This window comes from Lepisma saccharinum, chromosome 23 (genome assembly GCF_977018435.1).
Source record: "Lepisma saccharinum chromosome 23, izLepSacc3.1, whole genome shotgun sequence".
Classification (NCBI taxonomy): domain Eukaryota; kingdom Metazoa; phylum Arthropoda; class Insecta; order Zygentoma; family Lepismatidae; genus Lepisma; species Lepisma saccharinum.
The window spans coordinates 47116005-47142833 of NC_139251.1; the positions used below are offsets into that span (position 1 = coordinate 47116005).

At 35.7% G+C, this 26829-nt stretch overlaps 1 protein-coding gene and 1 non-coding gene across 2 annotated transcripts; both read right to left on the bottom strand.

Annotated features, from left to right (window-relative positions):
* LOC145977778 (cell division cycle 7-related protein kinase-like) lies at positions 1-26829 on the bottom strand. Its single transcript, XM_083110054.1, has 9 exons — positions 26742-26829; positions 17486-17801; positions 16955-17171; positions 16229-16322; positions 11980-12122; positions 11295-11421; positions 6939-7473; positions 3337-3486; positions 1-655 (listed from the first exon to the last, which is right to left on the bottom strand). The coding sequence occupies exons 2-9, from the start codon at positions 17763-17765 to the stop codon at positions 291-293; spliced, it is 1911 nt and encodes a 636-aa protein (XP_082966180.1). The 5' UTR covers positions 17766-17801; positions 26742-26829; the 3' UTR covers positions 1-290.
* Positions 836-906, bottom strand: TRNAT-GGU (transfer RNA threonine (anticodon GGU)). The gene has a single exon. It is a non-coding gene; the product is annotated as a tRNA-Thr (tRNA).

Here is a 26829-nt window from a genome sequence, read left to right on the forward strand (position 1 = left end):
TAAAATTGACGAAGTCTTTATTTCATCCATTAAGAGTAATAAATGGCAACATAATTGTCAAATTACAAAAAAAAGAGAGAAACTTAAAAAAAAATACATAACATAAAAGACAAAAAAATAATCATGCAGAACAATACTACCTAAAAGTTAATGTTAATAAAATCACATTAATTATTGTTCTGGAACCAAACAAATAAGTTCCAGTGTCAGTCAGTTAAGTGGCAGTGAACAATAATACCTAAAAGTGTTGAGCAACTGTCACTTATAGAACTAAAAAATTACAGCATCAGTTACTTTGCACATCCAGTGATGAATGGATGCCGCAATGCCTCACTAGCAGGGATTCTAGTGTCTGGGTCGAGATCGAGTAACTTTGTCAGGAGATCGTAAGCAGAATCTGGAAACACCATGTCTGATGATCCTTCGTTGTCAATGTTACCAGAGGTCTTGCTGGCAAAAACTCCATCGCGGCAAAGGCAACCGTCAGATTCTATATTTTGCTTGCAGTAAGGGCAAGTTGGTGGACTTGACTTTTCTCCGGGAGTTTCCATCTTGCCTGCTTCCTTCTGGCTGTTTTGCCTCCTCTTTCTAAGTTTTTCACACACCTTCTTCAGATTCAGAGGCTTTCTAATTGAGTGGCAGGTTACGAGCCTACCTAGAAACAACAAAACAGAGGGTTCCAATAACAGTATAATTGGGGAGCTGGTCAGATCATTTGTACTACTGTTAAGTAGTATTAGTAGCAGCAACAACAATTATAAACATGTATCATCATTACATGAAGATATAGCACACACGAGAGATGTACTATGTAGAATTTTCCAGCAAAAAATGCAGGCTTGACCAGGACTTGAACCTGGGTCTCTGGCATACCATGCCATTGCTCTACCCCTGAGCTACCAAGCCGGCCTGGCTTCGCCTGATTTTGCGATGTTGCTCCTTTACCTGTGGAAAAACCAGATTGATTGATTTGCTTTATTTTACTTTGCTTTTGTGCCACTTTTGGCAAATTTGCAAAGATAGGGATGAGCGATGAAATTGATGAATGGACATTCACAAGCATCCATGCCCAGGCCAAGATTCAAACCTGGAACCCCCTGGCATCGTAGTGCAATGTGCTAACCACTCTGCAACAGGGGCCAGCAGTAAAATCAGAGACCCAGGTTCAAGTCCTGGTCGAGCCAGCCTTTTTCGATGACAAATTCTACATCATGCCCGTTATTGTATCCTTTGGAGAAACTGCTACTATCCACCAAAAGTTATTCTTTAGTTTTTGTTAAGTTCAGACCTCGCATACACACACATTAGCCTTTAGCACATGTAAGCCTCTTCCGGATGAGCCCTTTCCAGACACGCTCTATTCAAACTTGCTGTGATGTACAAAAAGAATTGTAGCACGAACTAAATGTCATAGAGATTAAATATTTTCTTTTTCTCCGAATGACAGGGATTTTAACAGAGGTGAAGTTTTATACATTGTGCATCCCAATAACTAGCGTTAAAGGAAGAAGTGAATCGAAATTTTGCAAAAAAAAAAAAAAAAAAAAAAAAAAAAAAAAAAAAAAAAAAAAAAAAAAAATTGGTATTAGGCTCACCACTGTGGCCTCTACAATAGACCACATTGAATGAAAAAATGTATGTATTGTATATGCCAAGAATATTAAAAATTTGTATTTTTTGTAAGGACCACATGAAGAACAAATGTAGAAAACATGAAATAGTGTGTTACATTTTTCTATTTACTTTTTCTGTATAATTTGATATGAAAAAATAAGGAAAACTACATTAGGTCATATTTTGAGCTTTTTAGCCCAACAACTTCCGAGCCCAGTATTAATATCACTTTATAATGACAAAATACAGCTGAGCCAATACTAAGAACCTTCTGTAATACATAAAATGTCAAGCAACATTTTCAGAGTTCAATTACTTTGGTAATTATGTGAATTAGAGAATTTTATAACTAATCGGACCAATCTGAAATTACAACAATGTTCAAGTATCATTACTGCCTGGAAATGGTAGTAAAATACAAACATTATCTGGCCAGTTCAAAATAAATGCTTTCTGTCTACGAGTACTCTGCTCTAACATAGAAACAGCATGCAACTTTCAATTAATTCAATGAATAGAGATGAATCACACATTGGCAAATCTGATGATCTGGTAGCCTGCAAAGTGAATACACTACATTTACTTCACACAATTTTTCTTCCTAATTTTAGTGAGTTTTGAGACCAAAGTGACAAGTAACACATGTCTCCTGGAAACAAACCTTCAGACGACAAGTTGCACATGTCGCTAGGACTGGGCTGTTTTTGCAGTAGTGTGCATCGTATCACCTAGGTCCATTGATTGTCCATGTGCAGTTAATGATTTGGAGGTGCTCGTGTCGTATGTTTGTGTCACTTCGGTGTAAAACCCTCGTGCCGCTTGATGTTTGCAGCTTGTCACTGATCACTCTCTCCTACATTGATTGAGTTAGTGCTTTAAGTTCACTTTATGCACAGTAAGGCTAATCGGGATCTGAACCACTTTGTGCCTCCACCAGGAATCGAACCCAGAACCCCTTGATTACAAGGCTATGATGCTACTCACTCTCCTAGACTGTCCACTAAATAGTAGGCACGTGTAATGCGGGAAATCCATTCTCTGCACATCCAATTTAATTCAACTTTGTATGAAGCCAGATTCAGCAAGCATTAATCCAATCCTACAGTTTTTGTGGCAAACTACATGCTCACATTACTTTTATCCGTCTAGATATATCCAAGGAAATGTTTTTCTTTTAATTAAGAAGGATGGTTCCAATGAAAACATTTAAGTCGGACAAAATTTATAGGGCACTCTATATGCAGTTCATATTTATGTAATTTATCAGCTGTAATTTACAGAATAATAACAAATGAAGTGCAAAATGTATTTTTGTAATTTTAAATATCGGGCTCCACTATACGTTTGCATTAGTCCCCTCTGGAAGCCTAAAACGTACAGAAATTCTTTTGCAAATGAACATTCATGCTTATCCATGCTACCACAACAGTAGGCAAGAATTTCATAGCGGCACATAACTGACTGCCTGCACATCCTCAAGTTTATTTTTCTTGAGGTAACCAGATTAATCAGCACTTGAAATTTAGCAACAAATAGCCTATGTTAAAAAATGGTAAATAGGTGCAATCTTACGTGTAAAAATCGGAAAGAAAGCATGCAAAAATACCGAGTTGGCTCGTCCTCATATTAACATGCCAAAAAGATACAATAACAATGAACTTGCTGCTAATGAGTACTGCACATCTCTAAAATGTGAATCTTAAAACTTAAGAAAATACTTACCTAATTTCAAGGCAGTTTCCTTAACTTTGTGAGTACCAAAAAGTGTCATGATTTCTGCCAATCCGGTGATGTCATCTGGAGATCGGAAGAAAGGGTAAGAACCACTCAGAATGCACAGAAAAATCACACCTGCCGCCCACATATCAACAGCTGAAATAAACAAAATAGGAAATTAAAGATACAAAAGAACATTATTATTAAAATGTAATTTTATCAACTTTGATTTATATAAACAAATTGTTCCTTTCGTATTATAATTTTTCTGTAGTCTCAACATAGTGATGCTACGAATATGCATCTTTTTCAGGAGAAGCATTTGCTTTAGATTTAAACAATATAAAAGTTGATTGAAAGGTGTGAAACCGCCCATACAATTTCTACAGATATTACTGATCAAGAATGGAACTACATGCAGTGTCTAGAAAACCAAACAAGTGCTGCATTCCTCATGGAAGTTATGCACCCTGTCCAATATTTTGAATTTAATGTAAATTTTTCAAATGGGAATAGGGGCAAGTGACATATCAAAGTCACATGAAATTTTCCGAAAAATCCGATAGTGAAATCCACATGCTGTCTATACAGAGATGTCCATTAAACAGTGGCAACTGCACGTTGTCACTACGAGTTGGGTTGTGCGATGTTGCCACATTAAAAAAAAAACATCTTTATGCCTTTGAATAAAAATCTGTATAAAATCGGTTTTGCAATGTGAATAATAGGTTTTAAAAACTTCTGCAAAGAGCTTCAAAACAAGGCCAAGACTACGCAATATTAAGAAACATTTCTCACAAAATTGATAAGAACCTATTTTTGGGCAATTTAAAAAAGTCTAAAAATTAATAATTCTATTTAAAACCTTTCTACCTGCATTGTATTTCAATTTCATCACGATCGGACAACTAGCTTCTTCATTTATAGAATTTTAAAGAGAGTGCTAGTTTGAATAACAAAGAGATTATTTTGTTCTCACGATGATAAAAAAATTGGTTACCACAGAATTGAATAAGCTAAATTTTGATGTAGCTCATTTTTGTGTATGTCTAGTAGTGGATACTTTTAAATTGGAATCCAAACTCAAGCATGCATAATATTTAATCCAACAGTAGCTTTAACAGTGATCAGTCAAGAAAATATATACACAGTGCACACAAATTATTGGTCCATTTTGTAAGACCATATTATCACCAACACTGAACAGAAATACATGATATTACCACCATTTGAAAGAGGAATATTTGAAGTTTTACATGGACCTTAAATGCTTTCAACGTATGCCCAACGTGTGGTAGGACAGATGTCCAGGTGGTACTCCTGTTCTTGCCAAACCTTCTCAAGCATGTTTTGTGTGTAGTTTCCGATGGCTGTGTCAATGCACCTTTGCAATTCTGGCAGTGTCTGTGGAAGTTGAGGAACGTAAACATTGCCTTTGATGAAACCCTACATGAAATTGCACACTGTGAGGTCCGGTGACTGGGGAAACTGCCATCCGAAACGTGTGAGGGTTCAAGTGATCCTGTAGTGTAGTTTAAGAGAAGTTTTCATAGAATATGCTGAAGGTGATGAATCAGATGAAGAGAGATATTTGGGTCATTTCTCTAAAATCAACCAATGAAGAGGCACTTTTCAACCTAAACATATTCATATCTATTTGCAAAATACCAGGCTGGATAAAAATCATGATTTTTTATTTAAAAAATCATTCTTTATGATTCTCTAAAATTAAATCAGATTTTTTAAAAGTCCTTTAAAAACACACTTAAAATTGCTTGCATGGTTTTTCGTACCACACATATAGATGTTTTTTTTTTATATAGAAATGCTTTTTCTGGTAAACGGCCCTGTAAAATATTTGAACAGTTTGATTAAAGGAAATAAAATTTTACACATAAATGTACATTTTTTCCTGATAGTGTAATATGAACCTACTGTGGAAATGTTTGTTGAGTGTATTAATGAAACTATAATAATTTCAGTAACTTTTCTTCCAGTGGAAATAAAACATTCTGGATGTACTATAATTGTAGAATTATTTTCCTGTAGTTTACGGTTATTACAAGCATAAGAAAACAGTTTTTCGTTGTGACGTTTCAGGAGAACACATGCTCCCTTCCTCAGACATTTGTTTTCATTTTGACTAAAGATACAGTTATAAAAATGGTTAGCAATTTTTTAAACAAAAATAACAGACTGCTTCTTTTCACAGTTAAGTTGCTATATTACAACAATGTAACATTGACAACATCCATTATATAATGGATCCTTTTTGTTTAAAAAATTGCTAACCATTGTTATAACTGTATCTTTAGTCAAAATGAAAATAAATGTCTGATGAAGGAAGTGTGTGTTCTCCTGAAACATCACAACGAAAAACTGTTTTCTTATGCTTGTAATAACCGTAAACTACAAGAAAATAATTCTACAATGCAAGCAATTCGTACATACAAGAAAAACTACTATAATTGTAACTTAAAATATTTTTATAGTCTTTGTAGCAGAATTTTGGTAATTTTTTTAATGATAGTTTGCAAAATATCAGTTGCCATGTTATATACAGTTTAATGATTAGAATAATTAAACTATGTGTGGTTTAATTTACGTTTGACATTTTTGCCTATAAAAATGATTGAATTTTAAATCAAGAGAAAGTTAAGTGTGTTTACAGCTTACATATTACATTCAAAAATGCAAGAACCCCAAAATTCAAAAATTTCGGAAAAAATGGGGATTTCCCCCTCCCTCCAAGGAAAAAGTATATAACAGTGTCGACACGAATACGGAAATTATCGCTGGCATGTAAGGAACACAACAATATTTGCATTATTATCGTATGACCAATGTAACGTAAGTTGTACCCCCAAAAGGAATGGTCAGCATGCCACTTCTTTTTTTATAAAGTCAAATACCTTGTTTACATTTGATGAAATGAAATCGTTAATCTTTCTTTTGACAAACAAGGCTTCAAAATGCAGCATTACCTTGAAATGACTATAGCTCAGAGGCTAATTGCCCTAGAGATATGAATGATATACCGTTGTACGTGGAATGAATCACAGATTCCGATACAAAATTTATGCACATTCGGCGTATATATGGAGGGCTGAGGGGGGAATCCCTCCCAAAAATCGTTCTTTTTTTTTAAAAAAAAAAGAAAGGACTGAAAACATTCCCTTTAGACCTCGGAGTACCGATAAACAAACTTCCTTCGAATGCAGTTTCCAGAGGTGAGGGAAACGCATTGCTTTAGAACAACAAAGCAGGCCTTCCTTTGTCGGCAAAATTTTTCCCTTGAAAAAGACGCAAAAAATAAGTCGCCTTTTTCCCGCCATTTTCATGAAAATAAAGTACAACAATCATTTCTGTTAAATACATGTGTTAACAACAATATGAAAAAAGAAAATCTGAATTCTAGCCAAAAATAGCAAAGTTATAACGAAAAAAACTACGACCTTGACAAAGCATCTCGATCGAGACGATCGGGTACCCGAGGGTTACCTAAGAGCATCTCGATCGAGACGATCAGGCACTTAAAGGTTAATTATTGATCTAAATCGCAATTTAAATCAATTCACCTTGGAATATACACTAATCCATGTACTTACATGTGGTTTGTTTTGGGTACTTCAGAAGAACTTCAGGTGGTCGGAATCCTGGAGTTCCAGCTCGGGGTGCCACCTGCACTTTCCGTACCAGGCACTGAGAACAAACGCTGGCTTTCCCATAGCATTTGCAGCTGTCGACCACAGCCTGTCTTTTGGTTAAGTTGAACGTTGTTGGTTTGGCGAACATAATTTGGGAACTTGCTTTGGAATTCTGCACGTGAGACTTGACCTGGGAGTTCTGAACTCGTATAAAACTTGAGCCGTATCTATCCTGAACTGTTAACTTTGGTTCTGGTGCCAGGACCTGAAATTTTTTAACTTTCCCTAAGCCAACTTGAATATTCATTGTGGTTGAATCAGCTGTATTATTTGCAGCGTAACGTATCTCAGACTTCCTGATGTTGTCTCCTGCAATATTCAACGACTGAAGGGGCAACTTTTTCTTTGGCTGAATCACATTCTCTGCATTGCTAACTTTTGGCATCAAAGCTAATCTTGGTTTCTTACTGGCTTGTTCCAACTGCTGGTTTCCCACCTAAGGTAAAAAAATGTATACATGTATATGTAATAGCTGTTACTGTAACATATGAATATAGAAGGGCTGAGACAATATCAACGCTGATGCATGGGTACTGGCTTACATCTTCGGTATCACTATCAGAAAAATCACTGATACGGACCAATATTGAGTCTAGAGCTCTCATGGGGTCTGCAAAAAGTGGCATAATTCTTTTGCACAGTCTACGGTAAAGGTAAAGTTCCCACACATTCTCGATTTCAGCCATTTTGGAGGTGATGTGACCAGCACCACACTCCGGCAGGCTTTACCCCCCCAGGTACCCACTGATTTGAGACTGGGTGAGCTCCAGAACCGTTTCATGCGGGGGACAAAGCTAGAAAAACTCGAACCTTAGATCATCCACCACGGGGATCAAACCCGGGTCTCTTCCATGGCAGACAGAAGCCCTTCCGAGTACACCACGGTGGCTCTTTTTGCAGTATAAATATCCTCTAATTGCATTATTTTGGAAACAGCATTGTGGGAGGAAATGGATTTTGAGCTTTTGTGAAGTCAGTAGGAATCGATAAGTTGTTGTTGAGTTATTGTTTTAAGTCCACTTTATGCACAGTAAGGCTAATCGGAACTGGACCTACAGTTTAAAGTGGAATCCGAACCACCATATGCATCCACCAGGTATCGAACTAGGGACCCCTTGATTATAAGGTGACGACACTACCACTGCACCATCGGGGAGGCAGGAATTGATAAGAGTATTGGTATTAGTATTAGGTCAGAGTGGTATTGGCTCAGCTCTACATAAAATATAATGTATATCCGTGCACAACGTACATAAAAAAATTGTAGCACTGCATAGGCGCTTCACAAATTTCTGGATTTCACATTTTAATCACTTTGTTGCTATTCAATTTAAAGATTTAAAGTAATTTTTAATATACCAGAAAAACTTTTTGTAATAAGCTGAGAAGTTGAGTTTGTCACAGTCAAAGTGGCATTAATTTATATTTTGATGTAAATACAAGTAAGCTGTTTTCTGTAATATCCTTTGTTTTCATTCAAAGGTACACATTTCAGTGCTATGGACTCCAATTTGAAATGTAGGCCTAATTTTTGTTTAGCCTGTATGTCGACTTAAAGCAACCTCCTGTTTGATGATTTAAAAAAAAAAAACTCTTTTCACTTCAAAGGGAGAAAAACTCTTTGAATTTTAAGTACAATAATTCTCTTGAGAGCCTAATAGGGGAAAAAGTCTATATTTTTTTTGGCCTATCTTGCTTAGTTACAACACTTAGAATGAATGAAAGAACAATATGTGTGAAAGTGCCCTTGAATTTCAATTTTTAAAATTAAATGCAATGCTGTAACTTTATCTTGTGATTGAACAATCTAAAATTGTCATTTGCATAAAACTTCAACTATTATACACAAATCAGAAGGTATTTTGCATATTGTCAGTTTATTTTAACTCTTTGACTTAACTTGTGTTTTATATTGTGTTCCACCTGTGACACCAAAAAACAATTAATTTCTCCTTTAACTGTTATATTTCCCCCTCAACTCATAAAATTCTTATTTAGCGAAGAGGCAGTGTTTTGACTTTCCCACCCGTGACACGAAATTCTTCACTTATAGCTAGAACACTGGGAAAGTATTTACATTTAATAAACAGCGTTAAGTTTAATATTTCATTGCACAGAAGCTGTATGAAAAATGTTGCTTAACTATCAGTAGAATAATTACTAAATTATGAAAAATGTAGTTTCCACATGTTCAACCATTGACAATGGAATTCTCAATAGATTAATTGGTATGAAATATTTGCCAATAACAATAATATATAATCAAAGTGACTGCAATAGGTGTTACATTAGAAAATACATTTTTTCTCAGAACAGTACATGAAATATTTACTAAAAAATAACAAGGTAGTAGAATATTGCTTTAATTATAATAAATAATTATTGCTATTTATAGAAATATTAGACTGGCAAAATTATTTTTATATTGTACCCAGAGACACACTGTTTGCTGACGACTTAGTAATATGGAGGAACAGGGAAGATGAAGTACAGAGACAGCTTGATAGTTGGAATGAGGAAATCAGAAGAGCAGGAGTGAAATTCAGTGCAGAAAAGAGCAAGGTGCTAATAACAAGAAACAGCCAGAAATGAACCAAGAATAAAGATTGACACAGAAGAGTTGAGGGTAGTGGACAGCTTCAAATATCTACGAAGCATAATTGAGAGAAGTGGAAGAATAGATGAGGAGGTAAACAGAAGAGGACAAATGGGTGGTGGACTATATCACAGCATTTGAAGATTAATATAGAACAGGGATGTAACTATGAAATGCAAGAAGGTAATATATAACACGTACTATGTGCCAATAATTACGTACGGAGCAGAGACTTGGACAATGACAGAGAGAGACAAAAGAAAGATGCAGGCAGTGGAGATGAAATTTGTAAGGAGCATATTTGGGAAGACTAGAAGGGATAGAATAAGGAATGAGGAAATCCGACAGACAGTGGGTGTGGTAAAGCTTCAGGACAGGATAGATCAGGCACAGATGAGATGGTTTGGACACATGGAGAGGAAGGATGCAGAAAGACTACCAGTAAGAGCTTACAATGCACAAGGAGTGGGAATAAGGCCAAGGGAGAGACCAAGATGTCGGTGGAAAGAGCAGATAGCGGAGAGTGTTAGGAGAAGAGGACAAGATTGGAACACCATGAAAAGAGAGGAGTGGTGGAAGACCAGGAAAAAATGGAGGCTTGACTTCTATGGCGACCCAGACTGAGGCAAGAAACGGCGAAGGATGATGATGATGATGACACACTGAAATGCCTATGTCATAACAATACGTAGTGCTAATTAATCTGCACTATTCCTAATGCACTTATTGTCCCTACTCAGCATTCTTGATTCTTCAGGAGATCATAGTTTTTTTTGTCTTGTACCTTATCCTTACTTTCTAGTTTTTCTTTTAATTTACAGTTGTTACACGCATGTAAACACAATTTTTGATGCAACATTTCAGGAAAAAAACATGCTCCTTTCATCAGACGTTCAATTGTAATTTGAATCTGCCAAGGTTGAAAATGATGCACAGAAAATCAGTAACACCATCTTGAAATGTGTTCACCAATTTTGCTCAAATGTAACACTAAAGCAGTACTTAGGTGTTTTAGAAGCTTTTATTACCAACTACAATCCACTAAATTTACAGCAGTTATCATGGCCCCAAAATAGGTGCCTTTGCTCCTTCTAAAACACACGCTATATTTCAAAAGTTTCACCAATAAATTGACATAACAGTTGTGTACAAGTATTAACAATTTTATGTAGCGCTGAGCAAATAACGATGTATCAATATTGGCCGATACCAGTGGTATTGGTATCAGAAAGTATCGATGTGAATTTATGTACCGATACCGGCTGATAGTAACAGCATTTTCATCGTTACTATAAAAAATGCCGCAGAACACTTTCGCGGAGCTTAATTATCCTGAATTCAAACTTTGTTTATATTTGCACCACTTTTGCATGAAAAAGTGGTTTTTAATAACATGTAATTGTTTAATATTTAAAAGCAAAACTCTTCATAAATTGTTTCATATAATTCGACTGGAATACCTACACACAAATTTTAATCTTTTTTTTTTTTTTTTTTTTTTTTTGTTATTTCTATCGGTGTGTCTTAAATTAGTCCTGGCTAAATTTTATACTCAGGACCTAAACTACCATTAATAAAATTAAGTTCTCTGCAAATTATGCACAAACTTTCAGTTTCCAACGGGACGAATAGCAAAAAACAAAATTATCCAAATTCCTTACCACAATGCTGTTCTCGCTGTCTTCCAGTTGCTTACGTTTCTTCAGCTTAGCCGTCACCGACTGAGGGACCCAAACTGTACTGGAGGAGGAGAGTGCTTGAGCCAAGCCAAAATCAACCAACAGGAATCTGCAGACAAAAACATGCATGTAACAATATGATATTCACTACATGCTTTTGACTATACAAACATTCAGACTATAATCATGAAGAGAAAATATCTTTTGCATGCTTGCATCTACATTTTCATTATTTCCAAATATGCAGAATCTATTCTGGGACAAATTCTATCAAGCTCTAAAGATTTATGACAAAACTTTTCATTGCTCTACATCCATTGAATCCTAGGTTATTTCTCTCACCTTGTTGCCCTGGATATTTAGGCATGTATCATACCACATAACAAGTTTTAGCATTCCCTTGTCAGGTAGCTTCACAACAGGCAATTAGCAAACATAACGAGTCCTCTCTTCCAAACTGTTTCAGCATAAGAAGTCCTTCAGTACAGTGAAAAGGCATTAGGGACTTGTAGCCCAGTGGCGAGTGGTTTCAAATTATCCTAATTGTCTTACTCAATGCCCTCTGCCACCACGACCTGTCTATAAGAATTTCTTACTCCTTTAAAATGTACCAGTAAATAGATTTAAGTGCACTATATCATAACTATAGCTTTTGTGAAATACTTACCTTTTGCTACTTCTGTCATACAGGAAGTTGCTTGGTTTGACATCTCTATGAATTATGTGAAATGAATGGACTCTTTGTAATGCAATAAATAAATTTTTCATGTATTGTCTGGTTTCTTCCACTCCCATGTCACAGACATAATCCTGTAATACAACAAAATTGTAAAAGATATTAACAATATATTAAATACAAAAAATAATGTAATTTAAATCAAATTTGAAATTTTATCTACTATTACAACTCTGAAATGTCATTTTAAAGACAGTTTTTGAACCAAATTGCAATATTTTATTCATCACAAAACAATATGAATCACACTTTTCCTAACATATTCTTAAATCTTCCAGTTACTTTTACATGTATTTCTGGAACACCTTGTAATAATTACATTGTAATAAATGTTATACAAATCCACTACTAGTATATTTCCTTTCACAAGACAAAATTTGTTTGTCAAAGTTTGTTATTTAAGCTCCGACAGGTTAGTTGGAACTTGGACTACAGTTTAACGTGGAATTCTTTTTTTTCACAAGAAACAGCTGCTGTTGCAAAATTGTATTTGCATACATGTGGAAAATAAATTATATTTATTTTTTCTGCTTCGCACAAGAGATTCAACAGCCTTTCCAGTCTTGCTGGCATTTTGGTCAAAGCCGATTTGACCGATGCAATGAAAAGATCAGCTATTTTAAGACTATTTCTAATCTCTTTCTTGCATAGGTGGAGGACATTGCCCAGCAGTTGGAATGCACTAGTCTAGGAGCAACTGCAGCTAAGCGCATACCAGCACTTTTCATGTATGGGGCATTATCAGATATTAGAACTACAAATTGACTTCTTTTGACACCAATATCACTTAATGCATCAAGTACAATATCTACTATGATGTCTGAGTTGCACCGTTGCATAATTTTTGTTCTGACCAGGAAATTTTTTTTAGTAAGTTCTCTAATTGGACGAACCAGTACGTTTACAACCTTACGATTTTTAATATCAGTATTTTCATCAACAACCACAGAAATATCCTTTCCTTCACACTTTACTTTTGTTTCATTCAGATTATCATCAGCACAATCACGTACATATTTTCTTAATGTACTTTCACTAGGAGCTGTTGTTACGTTAGTAGATATTTGTATATAATTTCTGAACTGTTCATTTATATAAACATGAAGAGGGATGCCAGCTGCAGCAAATATGGTTACCATTTTCTTGATCTTCTCTTGATTGGTTTCCATGCGCTTCACAGTTTGAGATAGAGTGCTGGCCAAACTGCTCCCTGCTTCACAGTCGTGTGCAGTTTTTCTTGTGCGGTGTTTTGAAGAAGAAACATGTAGTTGCACAGTGGACTTCTTCTCATATTTAGTGAAATTCTATCACTCATTGACTAGCATATACTGTTGATTTCAGCATTTTCAAAAAAGCAAGTCCAGTCTTGCCTGCCTTTTAACAGAGTGTGGAAGTTCGAAACCCTTGTGAGCTGTAGGTGCGGAGAGGGGAAGAGAGAGGAGGAGTTCAAACTCTCCATTGTGACCCGTAAATGGGTTTTGTAAAGTTGTTAAAAACTTTTCCTTTTGTAGAATATATTTCAAAAGATTTTCTGTGTGTGTTATACACATAGATACAGGTAATTAACTCTGATAAACTTACGAGGGATAATCGAAAAAAAAGGTTACAAAGCCTATTATGGCGTATGTGTTAGACATAGCTGGAAGATCAACACACCTGATGATCGAGGGCACTCAACACTAGTCCTCGATGTAATCACCTTTTTTTGTTCAAGCACTTGTCACAACAGTAGATGAGGTTTTCCATACCGGTTGCACAGAAATCCGCGTCAAGTTCTCGTAGCCACCGTGAGGCAGCTCTTTTGACATCATCACATGTCAGATAATGGTGGCCAGCCAACCAAATGGTAGTCCCAGCTCAGCTGATATTGAGCGTAATGTTCTTCTTCTGTCCTCACGAATACACTCTTCCACAAGAGCACAGTTCACGTCAGTGGTTGAGGTACTGGACCTACCGCTGTGTCCAGGGTTGTCATTAACAATACTGGTCCGTCCTTCTTTGAAGGCACGACACCACTTCGCTACATGTTGCCTTGAAATTGTCCCCTCCCCATACATCTCCACAATCTGCCTATGAATATCAGCAGGTGTAGTGTTTTTGGCCCACAGGAACCGCACCACTGCCCTCACTTCTACTCCTGACCAATTTTCTAGACGAGTCAACATTTTAAATGTCCGCTTCTCGGGTATATATGGTCAGAATCCGAAGTCCTAAAACTCGCAACGCAACAAGACAAACATGTTATTAATTTACACATAAATTTTCGTTATGTTACACTTTATAAAAACAAAAGTTATATGCTTTGTAACCTTTTTTTTCGATCATCCCTCGTACTTTTCATTTTTCCGCGTAAATTTCTTTCACGATCGATTTCGCCACCCATCTGGTGGCTTCGTCAGGCATGTACTGTCTTGTTGCGGGCAACGTGGTTCCATCTTTTTATGCATGTGCTTGTGGCGGCACTAGTCCTTTCACTTTCTGCCATTCCCGTGCATGCATAGTGCTTCCTTCTTTTACTCTGGAACGGGGTTTTGGGGCTGTAAGCGGCGGTTTCCGCTCTCGTGGAGTGGCGCTTGTTCGCATGTGCAGATGGGTTTTTTGCGATCGCTTGGGGTCTGTGCTTGTTTTCTTGTCGTGGGGGAGGAGCAGGTTGGGTGGATGAGCCACCCACCCAACCTGCTCCTCCCCCCACAACAAGAAACCAAGGACGGACCCCAAGCGTTTGCAAAAAAGCCTGCCTGCACATGCGAACAAGCGCCGCTCCACGAAAGCAGACGACGAGAGAAGGAACCGCCGCTGACAGCGCCAAAATCCCGTTGCGCGGTAAAAGAAGGAAGCACTACACCCGCACGGGAACGGCAGAAAGTAAAAGGACTACATCAAATAGCACCGCCTCGAGCACAAGCAGAAGAAGATGGAACCACGCCGCCTGCAACAAGACAGTACACGCCTGACGAAGGCACCAGATGGGTGACGAAATCGATCGAGAAAGAAATTTACGCGGAAAAATAAGTTTATCAGAGTTAATTACCTATCTCTGCGTAACCGCCACAGATATCTTTAGATACATATATACAGTTCTGAAATAAAAAGCAATATGCATTATGCTTTATTATGCTCATGAAATTAGCAAATTTGGAGATGTATAACAGTCACAATCAAAGATATGGTACCAACCATGGGTGAAAAATTCTATTATGTTTTAATGCTTTGTGGTTGACCTAGATGTATGTAAAAATGAATGCTTCAGACTTCATCCTGGATGGGGAATGGCCACAGTACTTTAATACTTTAATAATTTTACAAAACTTCACATATTAACCACAACTCAATAAAACAATTTTACATTTCCAAATATTCAATTTTATCAAATCCCAATACATGCATATAACTATGTAAATTCACTATACTGTAAAAGAAATAGCGTAATTTCTTGACTTTTTTGACATTCTTCACTAGTAGACACTCTGTTAAAGAAACCTGTACACTAAAACAAGAAAACTACCACTCTACAAGCATGATTCCAGATTTTCAAGGTGAATTTTCCAAACTATCCAATTCAAGGGTACAAGCAGATGATTTCTCTATTGGAACCATAAGCATTACCACCTCTCACCACCTATACATTGTATCCAACGTATCAAAAAATTCGAATTCAATTCAATTAAGCGGTATATATATTTAAAATATTTAATTTAAGGTGCATAGTTTACATTTGGCATTTCACATACTAAGACTTGTAATACATCTACAAACACAAGTCACAAATGTTAGGGGATATACTAATCTAAGAAAAATTGTTAATTGTATAAACATTTCTAACACAAATTTATCTAAACAACTTCAAGATATCTTGCAATAATATTCTGTCAGTGAGATAGATTGTTCTGCAAACTTGAATGAATTAAGAGAATTTGTTTTTTTAACGTCTTTTTTTCCCCCCCTTCTTTGATAAAAATAAAAGCTAAACAGTGAAAAACGTCCCTCAGGGGATATATAAATCTACATACATAAATTCTAATGGAATTTGGATTAATACAAGTTTCAATTATTCATGTCTATGGAGAAAAATTTATGCATAATTCCCAGAATTCATGGAATTCCAGGTAAGTAGCCACCCTATACTAGCTTTTAACATAGCAAAAGTCATTATAAACTCAAATTTTATAAAAATACATACACTGAATTTTTGATGAGGCAGGTAAGGCATAACAAATGCAACACTCTCCTCATGTCTAAGGCACAAATCCACTCCCACCACATTGTCTCGGCCACTGAAAAAAAAAATGCATAAAACTTTAAACAAGCATCTCATGAAAAAAGCAAGTCTGAGCTGAATTTACTATGTAACAGCAATATGCTCCATAGTACTAATCAGAACACGTGGTTTATTGGTTAGAGATTTTAACAAACTGCCAATGAGAATAATTTACATCATAGCATTTAAATCCCATTTCATCACATAAAATTTTATCAATGTAGTATTTGTAGTTTACTAAAAAACCAAATTAATATCTTATTGGTATTTTACAGAACAGAGCCAATAAATTTGGGATTTATTTACGGATCCCGGCCAATACTTTTCTAATTTTGCAAATTTTGAAGTTTTTTTCTACACCAGTTTTATGTGGAAAACTTAATTTTGTGATAAGATAACATGTAGTTAAATATTCTGATGTAATTCTTGAATATTTTAACACGTGGCAAAATCATGTCTCACAATATGCGGGTGACACCTTTCGGTGCTTCGTTTCTATTCGTTCTTCTTTTTTTCAAATTCCCTGAGGTTTCCAGGTGTGTGGGAACCCTGCAATTTTCAAGTATCGGTATCCGTGGGAATCAATAAGAATCGGATCAAAGTGGTATTGGTTCAGCCCTAATTAAAAATATACCCAATTATACTTACCCGATATCTTTCAGGCACTTTAGTTCCCTTTCAATCCGAGCTGGATGGCACGTTGGCACAAGATGCTTCACGGCAAACTCTCTTGCACCAGCTGTTCCCTTAAGTGTTGCCAGGAATACAGAGCTGAATGTCCCTTCCCCAATCTTTCCATGGATATTGAATAATGTATTCAGCAAAGGAATTTTTTTCTTCAGTTCTTCAATGTTACTGCAGTTTCCTGAAATCAAATATGTATTCATATGGTATACTTCTACTAGTAATGGCAAATCATAGTTAAAGCAAATATACACATATAGATCTATTACTGTGCGTACAAGATTTTATTTGAGGTTACTGAAGAGTTACAATTATATCCTAGGGTGAGTGCCACACTCACACGTATACCAACGAAGCGTTAAGGGTTAAATATACCACTGGAAAAGTAGCATGAGGGTTTGTAAAAAATGCTATGCAACCTGGTTCCACTATTCATTTAAAACTCACACAATGAAAAAAATATTACAGCAATACCTAAAAAATAAGCATGTTTACCTGCATTCTTGATTGAAACTGCACTTTCATCATTCTTTCCTGAATCCATTGTGTCATTGTTGAAAGTTTCAACAAAAGAAGCATTTCTGCTCTCTTGCTGAACAACAGAATTGCCTTGATCCACTTTTTCTGACTTTTCATCATTGGCAAATTCAATGCTGCCAAATGCTGGCACATCATTATGGTCATCGACAAAGCTTTCAGACGAGAATTTCTGATCAGCCCTCATAGAAACCTTTGAGAACCCATCAGCTGGGGTCAGTTGGTGAGCCACCGCCATGATTATTCGTCATACACAACCATCAAGAAGCATAGTCTGAAAGAATAAAATGTAATCTCTCTGTAATTGTATGTATGCAAGGTGAAGCTTAAATAACGGAACGCACATTAAAGAGTAACATGGTAAATCCTGGGTAAAACTTAAAGAATTTTGTTTCTGCCAATAGTACTTCCCCTACTTCTTAGGGATTTGTAAATTATTGTATTTCCAGAAAACCTTCAAAGAAAAGTCTTAGCAGAGTTTACAATACTCATAATAATTAATGTAATTTCAGGCCATTTTTCTCAAATCATTCTAGAACTGGACTTTTAACAGAAATAAATAGAACATGCATCAAAGAAACAAAAAAAAGTATCCGATAAAACGTTTGCACTGATTGATGCAGCATAGTTGAACAAAGCTTATAATTTTGAAATGTGGTAGCACTTTGGTTATCAGTCATTTCCTTATGTGGGGGAAACCATAGTGGCACATCACAGTTTCACCTATGATGACCAATTGATTGACACATCCTTTCCTCTTGTACAAATGTTTATTGTTCTTTCCTAATTACTTTTCTCGTTGTACAAGTGTATATTGTTGTTAATCTTAATCTCTGCTATTTAGTATGTGATTCTTGTGGTATTTAATATTTAGACCTATCACTGATAATGTCAGGATAGTGACTGACCTGTATATACATATCTTGTAAGAGCTGTTGCCATGGGAATTACAATTGTGTTTTGTCTTTACTTTGAGTTCAGGCTTGGAGTTTTAAAAGTGTGGTTACATTGAATTGAGAAGCTATTTCTTTGAATGTAATGGGTTTTATGCACATAAGTATCTATTTTGCAAAGAAGTAAAATATACTTCTGTTTTCTTAGTGAAAACTTGACTTTGATTTGTATTTGACCAGCAAACGAAAACAAGATATATTATTACCCAGTACCCTGAGAGGCATCATGTGAATGTTACGAGTCTTCATGTGATCATTTTTATTGTGGTTTAGTTAAATAATCATGTTCTTTTGACTGAAAGAACATGTCATGATACAATAAATTTTTGCATGTTTAAAACATTACAAAGAAGAGTTGAGTATTTTATTGAAATGTGGTGCAAATAGAATAAAGTTAATTGTGGCATAATCAAATTGGAACACTTTTTAAATAATTTTTCATTTCTCATCGTAATGGGTTGCTTGCCTATGCAGGATAAATGATATTTATGACTACAGTGTAAATCACCAACCCTGAGACCTTCTGTAAACAAACCGTCTCACCGATTCGATGTATCACTGAACACGGAGACCTTCCCACATGCATAGAACTCGCCATGTTGAAAGTGGCACTACTTCCTTGCTGTTCACATGATTATTTTTAGAAAATAACTAATGTTATAAAATATAATTATGTACACAATCTCTAAGCTCACTGAAAGTTACAATGCATATTCCTACAAAATGTTCACACTTATCTTGCCTTGCCATGTCACCAAGTTATTTTACTAAGTGCACTATATTTGGTGGAACAAAAATCGTTATTAGGATGCTTGTCAAAGTTTCCAACCGCAATAAATTTACCAACTTTCTTTGTCTTGTTTTGATCATCATCATCAATATATTTATTGGACTTACAGCATTGCATATGGCTGTTTATGTCCATTATATATTTTATTTATATAAGATACAATTTACATAAAAACTACATACAAATTTCAAATACACTCCTATCTATATCAAACCTTAGAAATATACATTACCATGTTATATCATTTTGTCTAAAAAATGCAAGTAAAATATATTCAATTCACATGCAAGAAAGAAGCCAAATTTATGGGAAATGATTACTGGTGCAAAGAGTTAACCATAAAGGTGAAGCAACGAGTACAAAAGAAAGAGCATTGGGTTTAAAGTGAGACGTTATTTGCGGCAGCGTATTCCATACTACAAATTGGCCATTGTTTTACCTTATGTAATGAATCCTGTAACAACGCTGGATTTTCGTGTGGATTATTTTACTTCTATGAGTTTGCAATGCTTTCTGCAGGCAGGTGGTTTTGTTTACAGATGGTCTTGGGGTTGGTGATTTAAACTTTAGTTAGGAGATCTATACCCATGTATTCAAGTAAATACAGTGTACATGGATACTTTTATATTTTGATCATTTTCAAACCTTTGTGTAGACAACAGTTCAGATTGGTGCACAAAACTTACAGGAGCATTATGGAATTGCTTGCACCATAATTTGACAATAAAATTATCAAAATATATTACATGATTTAGGAGGAGCATGAGTTGGGGTGGATGGGCAGAGAGAGATAAGTCATCTATTTAGTGGCTATGATAACTGATGTAAATTTAGAATCATTTTAGTAAAATTATTTCTACAGTTAGAAAGCTTGATAGACTGCAATGGTATTACATGTGAGTGAAATTGGACAATGCGTTTCAAGATGGTGGATGAAAAACATATTTTCCCCATGTTGCAAGCTCTGTGCCATGCTCTAAATGATTTTTTAAAAATTTCCAGAATATATTTTCAGAGTATGATATGATCCACATTTTTATGTGGTCACCAGTAGAAAATATGTCACTAATGTATTTATTTTTGTGAAGCAAAGCGTAATTTCTTTGTTATTATATGTAATAATGCACCTTGTTTGTAATGTATATCTTTTGTTTATTGTATTTTATGCTATATTATGGGTAATGTAATGTATCTTTGTTTGAGAGAGTGCACTATACGAATTTGTATTTCTAAACATGCATAGATGTCAGTTTTGTTGGTAGAATCTTTTTGTAAATAGCAAGTGATTCATCTGTACTTGAATCTGTGTTCTCGAAATAGTATAAAAGTGAGGATATCGCGAAAGAAATATCACACTTTTTCGCCACGGATCGACAAAGCTTTTAAAATTAAAAATAACTCCTCGGTGTTGTGCATACATCTTGGTATGGTAGTTCGGGGCGCAAGCTAGGACAATGTGATCATAGGTACGCCGATAGCCATCCATTGATGATATGCACAATACTGCAACCATTCTACGTTAAATAATAAAGCTAGCCTAAGGATTAATTTGGAAATAAAAGGCTAAAGAGCAAATATTGGCTCAGTTATCATTGCATATCTCTTGGTGTGGTAGTTCGGGGTGCAAGCTAGGTCTATGTGATCATAGGCTTGCCGATAGCCACGCATTGAGTTTATGCGTTTTAATTGAGTCAATTCATCGACAAAGCGAAATCCTCGCCTTCGTCTCAAGTATATTTGCATTATAATTGCAATAAATAAACAATAAAACATTTCAGTTTATACATACTGCAGTAATGTGGTTTTATTTCTCTGTGCTGTGAATATTGTCTTTGCCTAACACTATCCCTGTACATGAGAGGAGTCTGTGTACTTCACCGAGTCTCATCATTCACCGCTGAGTATTATTAAGTTAATATTAATAGTATAATAATACGATGCGTCTAATTACAAGAACATATCAAGTATAAGGAACTAAACTCTCAGTCTCAGTCAGAGATTTCATCGGTCTGCAATTTTGCTGTAAAACTTTTAAAATTATATTTCATAGTTTAGGATTGGAGTGGTGGTAAAATAACAAACGCTGTATCTATGATAGCAGCCATACATGTAAAGCTTTTAAGTTGCAATCTTTACAGTTGCAAGATAACTTCAAGGATTGGTCTCACATTGTATTTAAGAAGAAAAAAAATGGTCACCATGTTCACGACAGACCAATTTAGCATGCCTTGCATGAGATTTAAATTATGCTCATATTTGACTAGGTTAAATTTTTGTGAAACACAGGTCTCAGCAAACAATATTAGGGCATAAATTGAGCTTTAGGCTTTTAATAAAAACTTCGTAATATAGTGTGTGGTTTAAGAAGGGTGAGGTAAGTCACCAATTTTGAGACCACGATAACTGCAGCAAATTTAGAGGTTTTTAGCTTAAATTAATAGCAACTGGATACACCCCAGGAATGATTTTGTTTTGCATTTGTACAAAGCATTTCAAGATGGAAATGGATTTTTCAGATGCTGAGGATGATTCCAAATTCTGATGACACTTTCAAATCTCAGCCTAAACTACATTTTTGGAGTAAGAAAAAAGAATATCTCTTGTTAAAATAAAATGTTATTAGTTTTATTGTCACCTACCGTTGTGTACTGCCCAAAAAAAAAAAAAACCCACTGGATATAACATATTTTGTACCCTGTCTGTAGTCTGGTTGCTGGATACACCAAAATATGTCTCTCCACAGGGAAAACTGATCACAAAGCAACAGCATTACCTATTACACCATCCAAAAAATGTATTTAATTTGTATATGTATATATTTTTAAACATAACTTGAAAAAAAAAAACAGTTTTACCTGGATTTTATTTGGAAAAAAAATACCCACCTGGGTTGCTTTCTAGAAAAGAACCGAGCAAAATGCCAACACTGACACTAACCATTAGCATAACATGGAAATAAAGATAAGGATTATTATTATTATTATTATAGACAGCTGCTAACCTAACAACCTCACCTAGACACTATGAAAATTGTGGATTACTTATTTAAAGAGACAGAACCTAACTGCCTAACATGGCAAACAGCACAAAGAGAAAGAAATATCTCGCAAGATAACATGCATTTTACAAAAGATATCCCCAACAGAGACGAGCAGTAAGACACAGTAGAAATATCACAGAAGGTAGTTTCACCACCTGTTGAAGGTAGTCACTGCATTTAATAATCTGGCCTAAAACATTTTAAGCATTGTAACCTGAATATCCATATAAATTTTAACAGTAAGGAAGTGACATGGAGTCATTTCAAATATTTTAGCACACACACTTCGATAGCTACAAAATTAATTTTGTTCCAGGTTTATACCTCTAATAGCTTTAGAACCTCTTTGATGGTGTAGTGGTATCGCTGTCGTCTTGTAACCAAGGGCTCCCAGGTTCAACCCTGGTGGCTCGGAACCCATCTGTGCATAAAATGGACTTAAAACAAACTTTAAGGTTTCCATAAATAGTTACATGGGCAACTACAACAAAAAACTCCATCGTCACAGGTTTGGAAAATGGCAATACAACAACAAAGTTTAGATTTTTTTGTAAGCATTAGTTCTTAGTACTGGAAGTGATGGAAATGCAGGAGCTGCTATCCAGCCCCCTCCCTCCTCCTGTTAAGAATTTGCATAAGGAATCTCCCTAGCAAGGGTAATTTGTTGTTAGCAGCAGAGTGGATAAAAATCATGAGTTTTATTTAAAAAATAATTTTTGATGATTTTTTTAAAACACAATTAAAATTGCTTTGTAATTTTTTTCAGCGGAAAAATGCAGGCTCGACTAGGACTCGAACCCGGGTCTCTGGCATACTGTGCCATTGCTCTACCACTGAGCTACCGAGCCAGCTTGGCCTCACCTGATTTTTCACTATTGCAATTTTACCTGCGTGGAATCGTCTCTGCCAGTGCTACCACAACGGGATCTGTTACCTTTGAAACACAGTGGTTAGAGCAATGGCACGGTATACCAGAGACCCAGGTTCGAGTCCTGGTCAAGCCTGCATTTTTCACTGAAAATTTCTACATAGTACATCTCCTGTGTGTGCTTAATCTTCAATAATTAAAATTGCTTGTATCCTTTTTGGCACCATATACATATAGATATATGTTTTTTTATAGAAGGGCTTTTTCTGGTAAACGTGCCCTGTAAAATATTTGAAGTTATTTCAAAGAAAATAAAAAAAATATGTGCAAATATAATTTTTTTCTGTTTCTGATACTGTATACATGAACCTAGTATAGAAATGTTTGTTGAGTGTGTTAATGACTTTTCTTCCAGTAAAAATAAAACATTCTGGATGTACTATATAATTGTAATTTAAAATATTTTTGGGTATAATTTAATAATACAGGGAATTTCTCCAATTTGTTTGAAATTTCGGATACTTACTAATTTGGGTCTCCTAATCACGAATCTGCACTTAAAATTTGGCGCTCACGTATAGAAATTCCTGAATTATGGCTAGCCCCACGGACCATTGGCACGTGGTTAGGTTAGGAAACATAGTTAAATTTTAGGGGAATATATATATTTCGTTCTTTAAGTATTCGAAACTGAAAATCTTGCGATAAATAATGAGCAATTGTGCACTGTCGGTTGCGATGACTGACCCTCTTATTTTGCAAGTTTGACACGTGAGCGCCAAATTTTAACTTCAGATTCGTGATTAGGAGCCCTAATTTAGTGAGTATGCCGAATTGCAAACAAAATGGAGAAATTCCCAGTATTGTAAAATCGCTCCTATTTTTGTGGTGTTTGTAGTTGAATTTTGGCAATTGTTTAATGATAGTTTGCAAAATATCAGCTGCCATGTTTATTTAGTTTAATGATAATGATACTATTAAGTTTAACATGATTTTGCCATTTTTGCCTATAAAAAATCTGAATTTTTAATCAAGAGAAATTAAGTGACTTTACAGTTTACATACTAAATTTCCTTTCGCATGAGCTTCACCCCATCAGTACATATATTTTCTTGTTTCCTTTCTTAGAGCCCAATAAACACCATTAAATGATTCTACCATACAACAGACCCTTTGCTTGGTTGTAATTGCTAGTGTTAAATGAAATGCTGGGAACACGTTACTGTGTCCAAACGATGATCCTTGCCTGTAGGTGTGATTTGTCTTATTTCTTCTTTATTCAGAAGGTGGAGAGCATATCACGGAAAGTTGACTATTGGGACTAATGTATGTAATATGGTCTTTACATATTGTGTAGAAACGAAAATGAATGTTAAATAATCGTAGGAGGGTCCAAGTTCCAATTCCAAACTTGGTCCAGTGCAATAAAAGCTGTAAAGTATAACTTTGAAAAGCAATAAAAAGTGTAATACGTGCCTTATTTAAAACTTTCATGACCTATAATTTTGGTACCAATTTCATAGATCGGAGACACATTAAAATCGGATATTTTGTGTTTTCCATGTCATACTTACCAATTGTGTATTGCGGAACATAGTTCAAGGTGCCATTATGCTTTACACACAAAAACAAACACAATTTTTCACATAGAGAATAATTTTTGTTATTCCTTTTTTCGCTTCCTTAACACACAATATGGCGGGCAAAACTTGACTACGGTAGTGGGTATGCAGTGTTTCCAACCTTCTTCACCGAAAAATAGATACAGTAGAGCGTCGATTATCCGAAGTAATTGGGGGACATGTGTGTTCGGAAAACTGGTTTGTTCGGATAATCGAACTGTACATGTTTATTTGCCAAAAAGAAGTACTGTACAGTAAATTTATTCATAAAAACAGGCATCTCTTTAAGTATGTATTACAAAGTAACGTACAAAGGCAACTTTAGTAGGAATATATAGTATGTGGTACAGTTTATTAAACAAAAATATGTACATATTACATACGCATTTTGCATGAACAATACACACAGTACACAAAATTAACGTTTAAAAAAATCCTTTATTTTGGTCTGTCTAAGCAAGCCTACACGCTTACGAGCAGCTAAGTCACGTACTTTTTTCATTACAGATATCTGAAAGTGAGCGAGTACACAGTTCGGTTAAGCGGTCGTTCGGTTGACCGACGTTCGGATAATCGACGCTCTACTGTACTATCATGTTCGTCATGTGTGCAAATTGTACATTATGCATGGGTAGCTGACGGATAGTCCCACGAACCATTCACAGATAGCCCCAAAAACCATTCCGATAAGGTTAGGTTAGGTTTGGTTAGGCAAGCATAGTTAAAAAAAAGGGGGGGTTGGAAACACTGGCAGGGGATTACATCATCAAACATGTGCAGGATCCTGTTCACATAGGGAAAGCAATGGCAATTGTGTGTCGGTTAAATATTTCTCTTGAAAATTACATGATTTCCCGGTCAAATAGATTCCACGATGAAAGAAAAAATACCTCGACGAACGTTGGAAACCTTGGAGAAACTCACTTCCGGGTAAAATTTTCGTATCCGCAAAATGTATTTCTTCAATTTTACAGGAGAAAGTATTTACCGAAATGAGTTTCTGTATACTTTACGAAGGTTTCGGAAGTGTTTTTTCCCCTCGCATAATATATTTTGCCGGTAAATCATGTATTTTTCAACATGGAGCTCTCTCCAATGCACGAAAGCTGTTGCCCCTATGTCCTTCCACTACGTGAATAAAATGTTGTGTGCATTCGATGATGTAACCCCCAGTCCATGTTTCCAACCACACTGTTGTTTTCCAAGAACATGACAATTTTAACTATGTTTGCCTAACCTAACCTTGCCATGCATGGTTCGTGGGGCTATCCGTGCATGGTTTGTGGGGCTATCCGTGCATGGTTCGTGGGGCTATCTGTGCATGGTTCGTGGGGCTATCTGTGCATGGTTCGTGGGGTTTTCGAACCTGGAAAAAAATACAAAATCAGTAACACGAAAGTAGGTATTTTTCGATGAAGAAGGTTGCAACACTGCATAACCACTGATCATGGACAACGCTGGTCAAGATTTCTCCGCCATATTGCGTGTAACGCAAGCGAGAACGAACAAACAAGAATTACTCGATATGTCGAAAGTTGAGATTATTTGCGTGAAAAAAACGAAATGGCATCTTGAAGAATCCTTAGGAATGCAGAATACGTAAGTACCAATGTGAAAAAGAAGAAAATAAAGGAATTTCAGACGTTTAGCGGTTACTGAAATTTTGCACGAAAACAAAGACAATTTTACACATACAGTGGAAAGCTTGCAGAAACTCATTTCCGTAAGTAGTTTCTTGTGTAAAAATGAAGAAATGTCTCTCCGATATACCGAACTTTTACCGAAATTATTATACAACCTGTATGAATTTCAAATATGTGTCTTATCTCTCCATCTACGTTACGTAACTAAAAATAACTCATTAATTGTTTCACCGGTATTGACTTCCTTACAAAGATACATAAAATACTAGTTCTCTATTTAAAAACTTGTGAGGCTTACGTTTATCATCCTGTGTAAACAATATCAAATAAAATTATCCACAGTTTCAAATACATCCCGCCGCTTGGCTCCAGTGTTGCCCAAAGAA

Excerpts from the sequence above, each read along its gene's own strand:
- LOC145977778 (XM_083110054.1), bottom strand. The coding sequence starts at position 17,765 with ATGGCGGTGGCTCACCAACTGACCCCAGCTGATGGGTTCTCAAAGGTT. Across the intron at positions 12,123-16,228 it reads TGCCTCATCAAAAATTCAGT|GATTATGTCTGTGACATGGG; the intron begins GTATGTATTTTT and ends GTTGTATTACAG. Across the intron at positions 3,487-6,938 it reads GTACCCAAAACAAACCACAT|CTGTTGATATGTGGGCGGCA; the intron begins GTAAGTACATGG and ends TGTTTATTTCAG.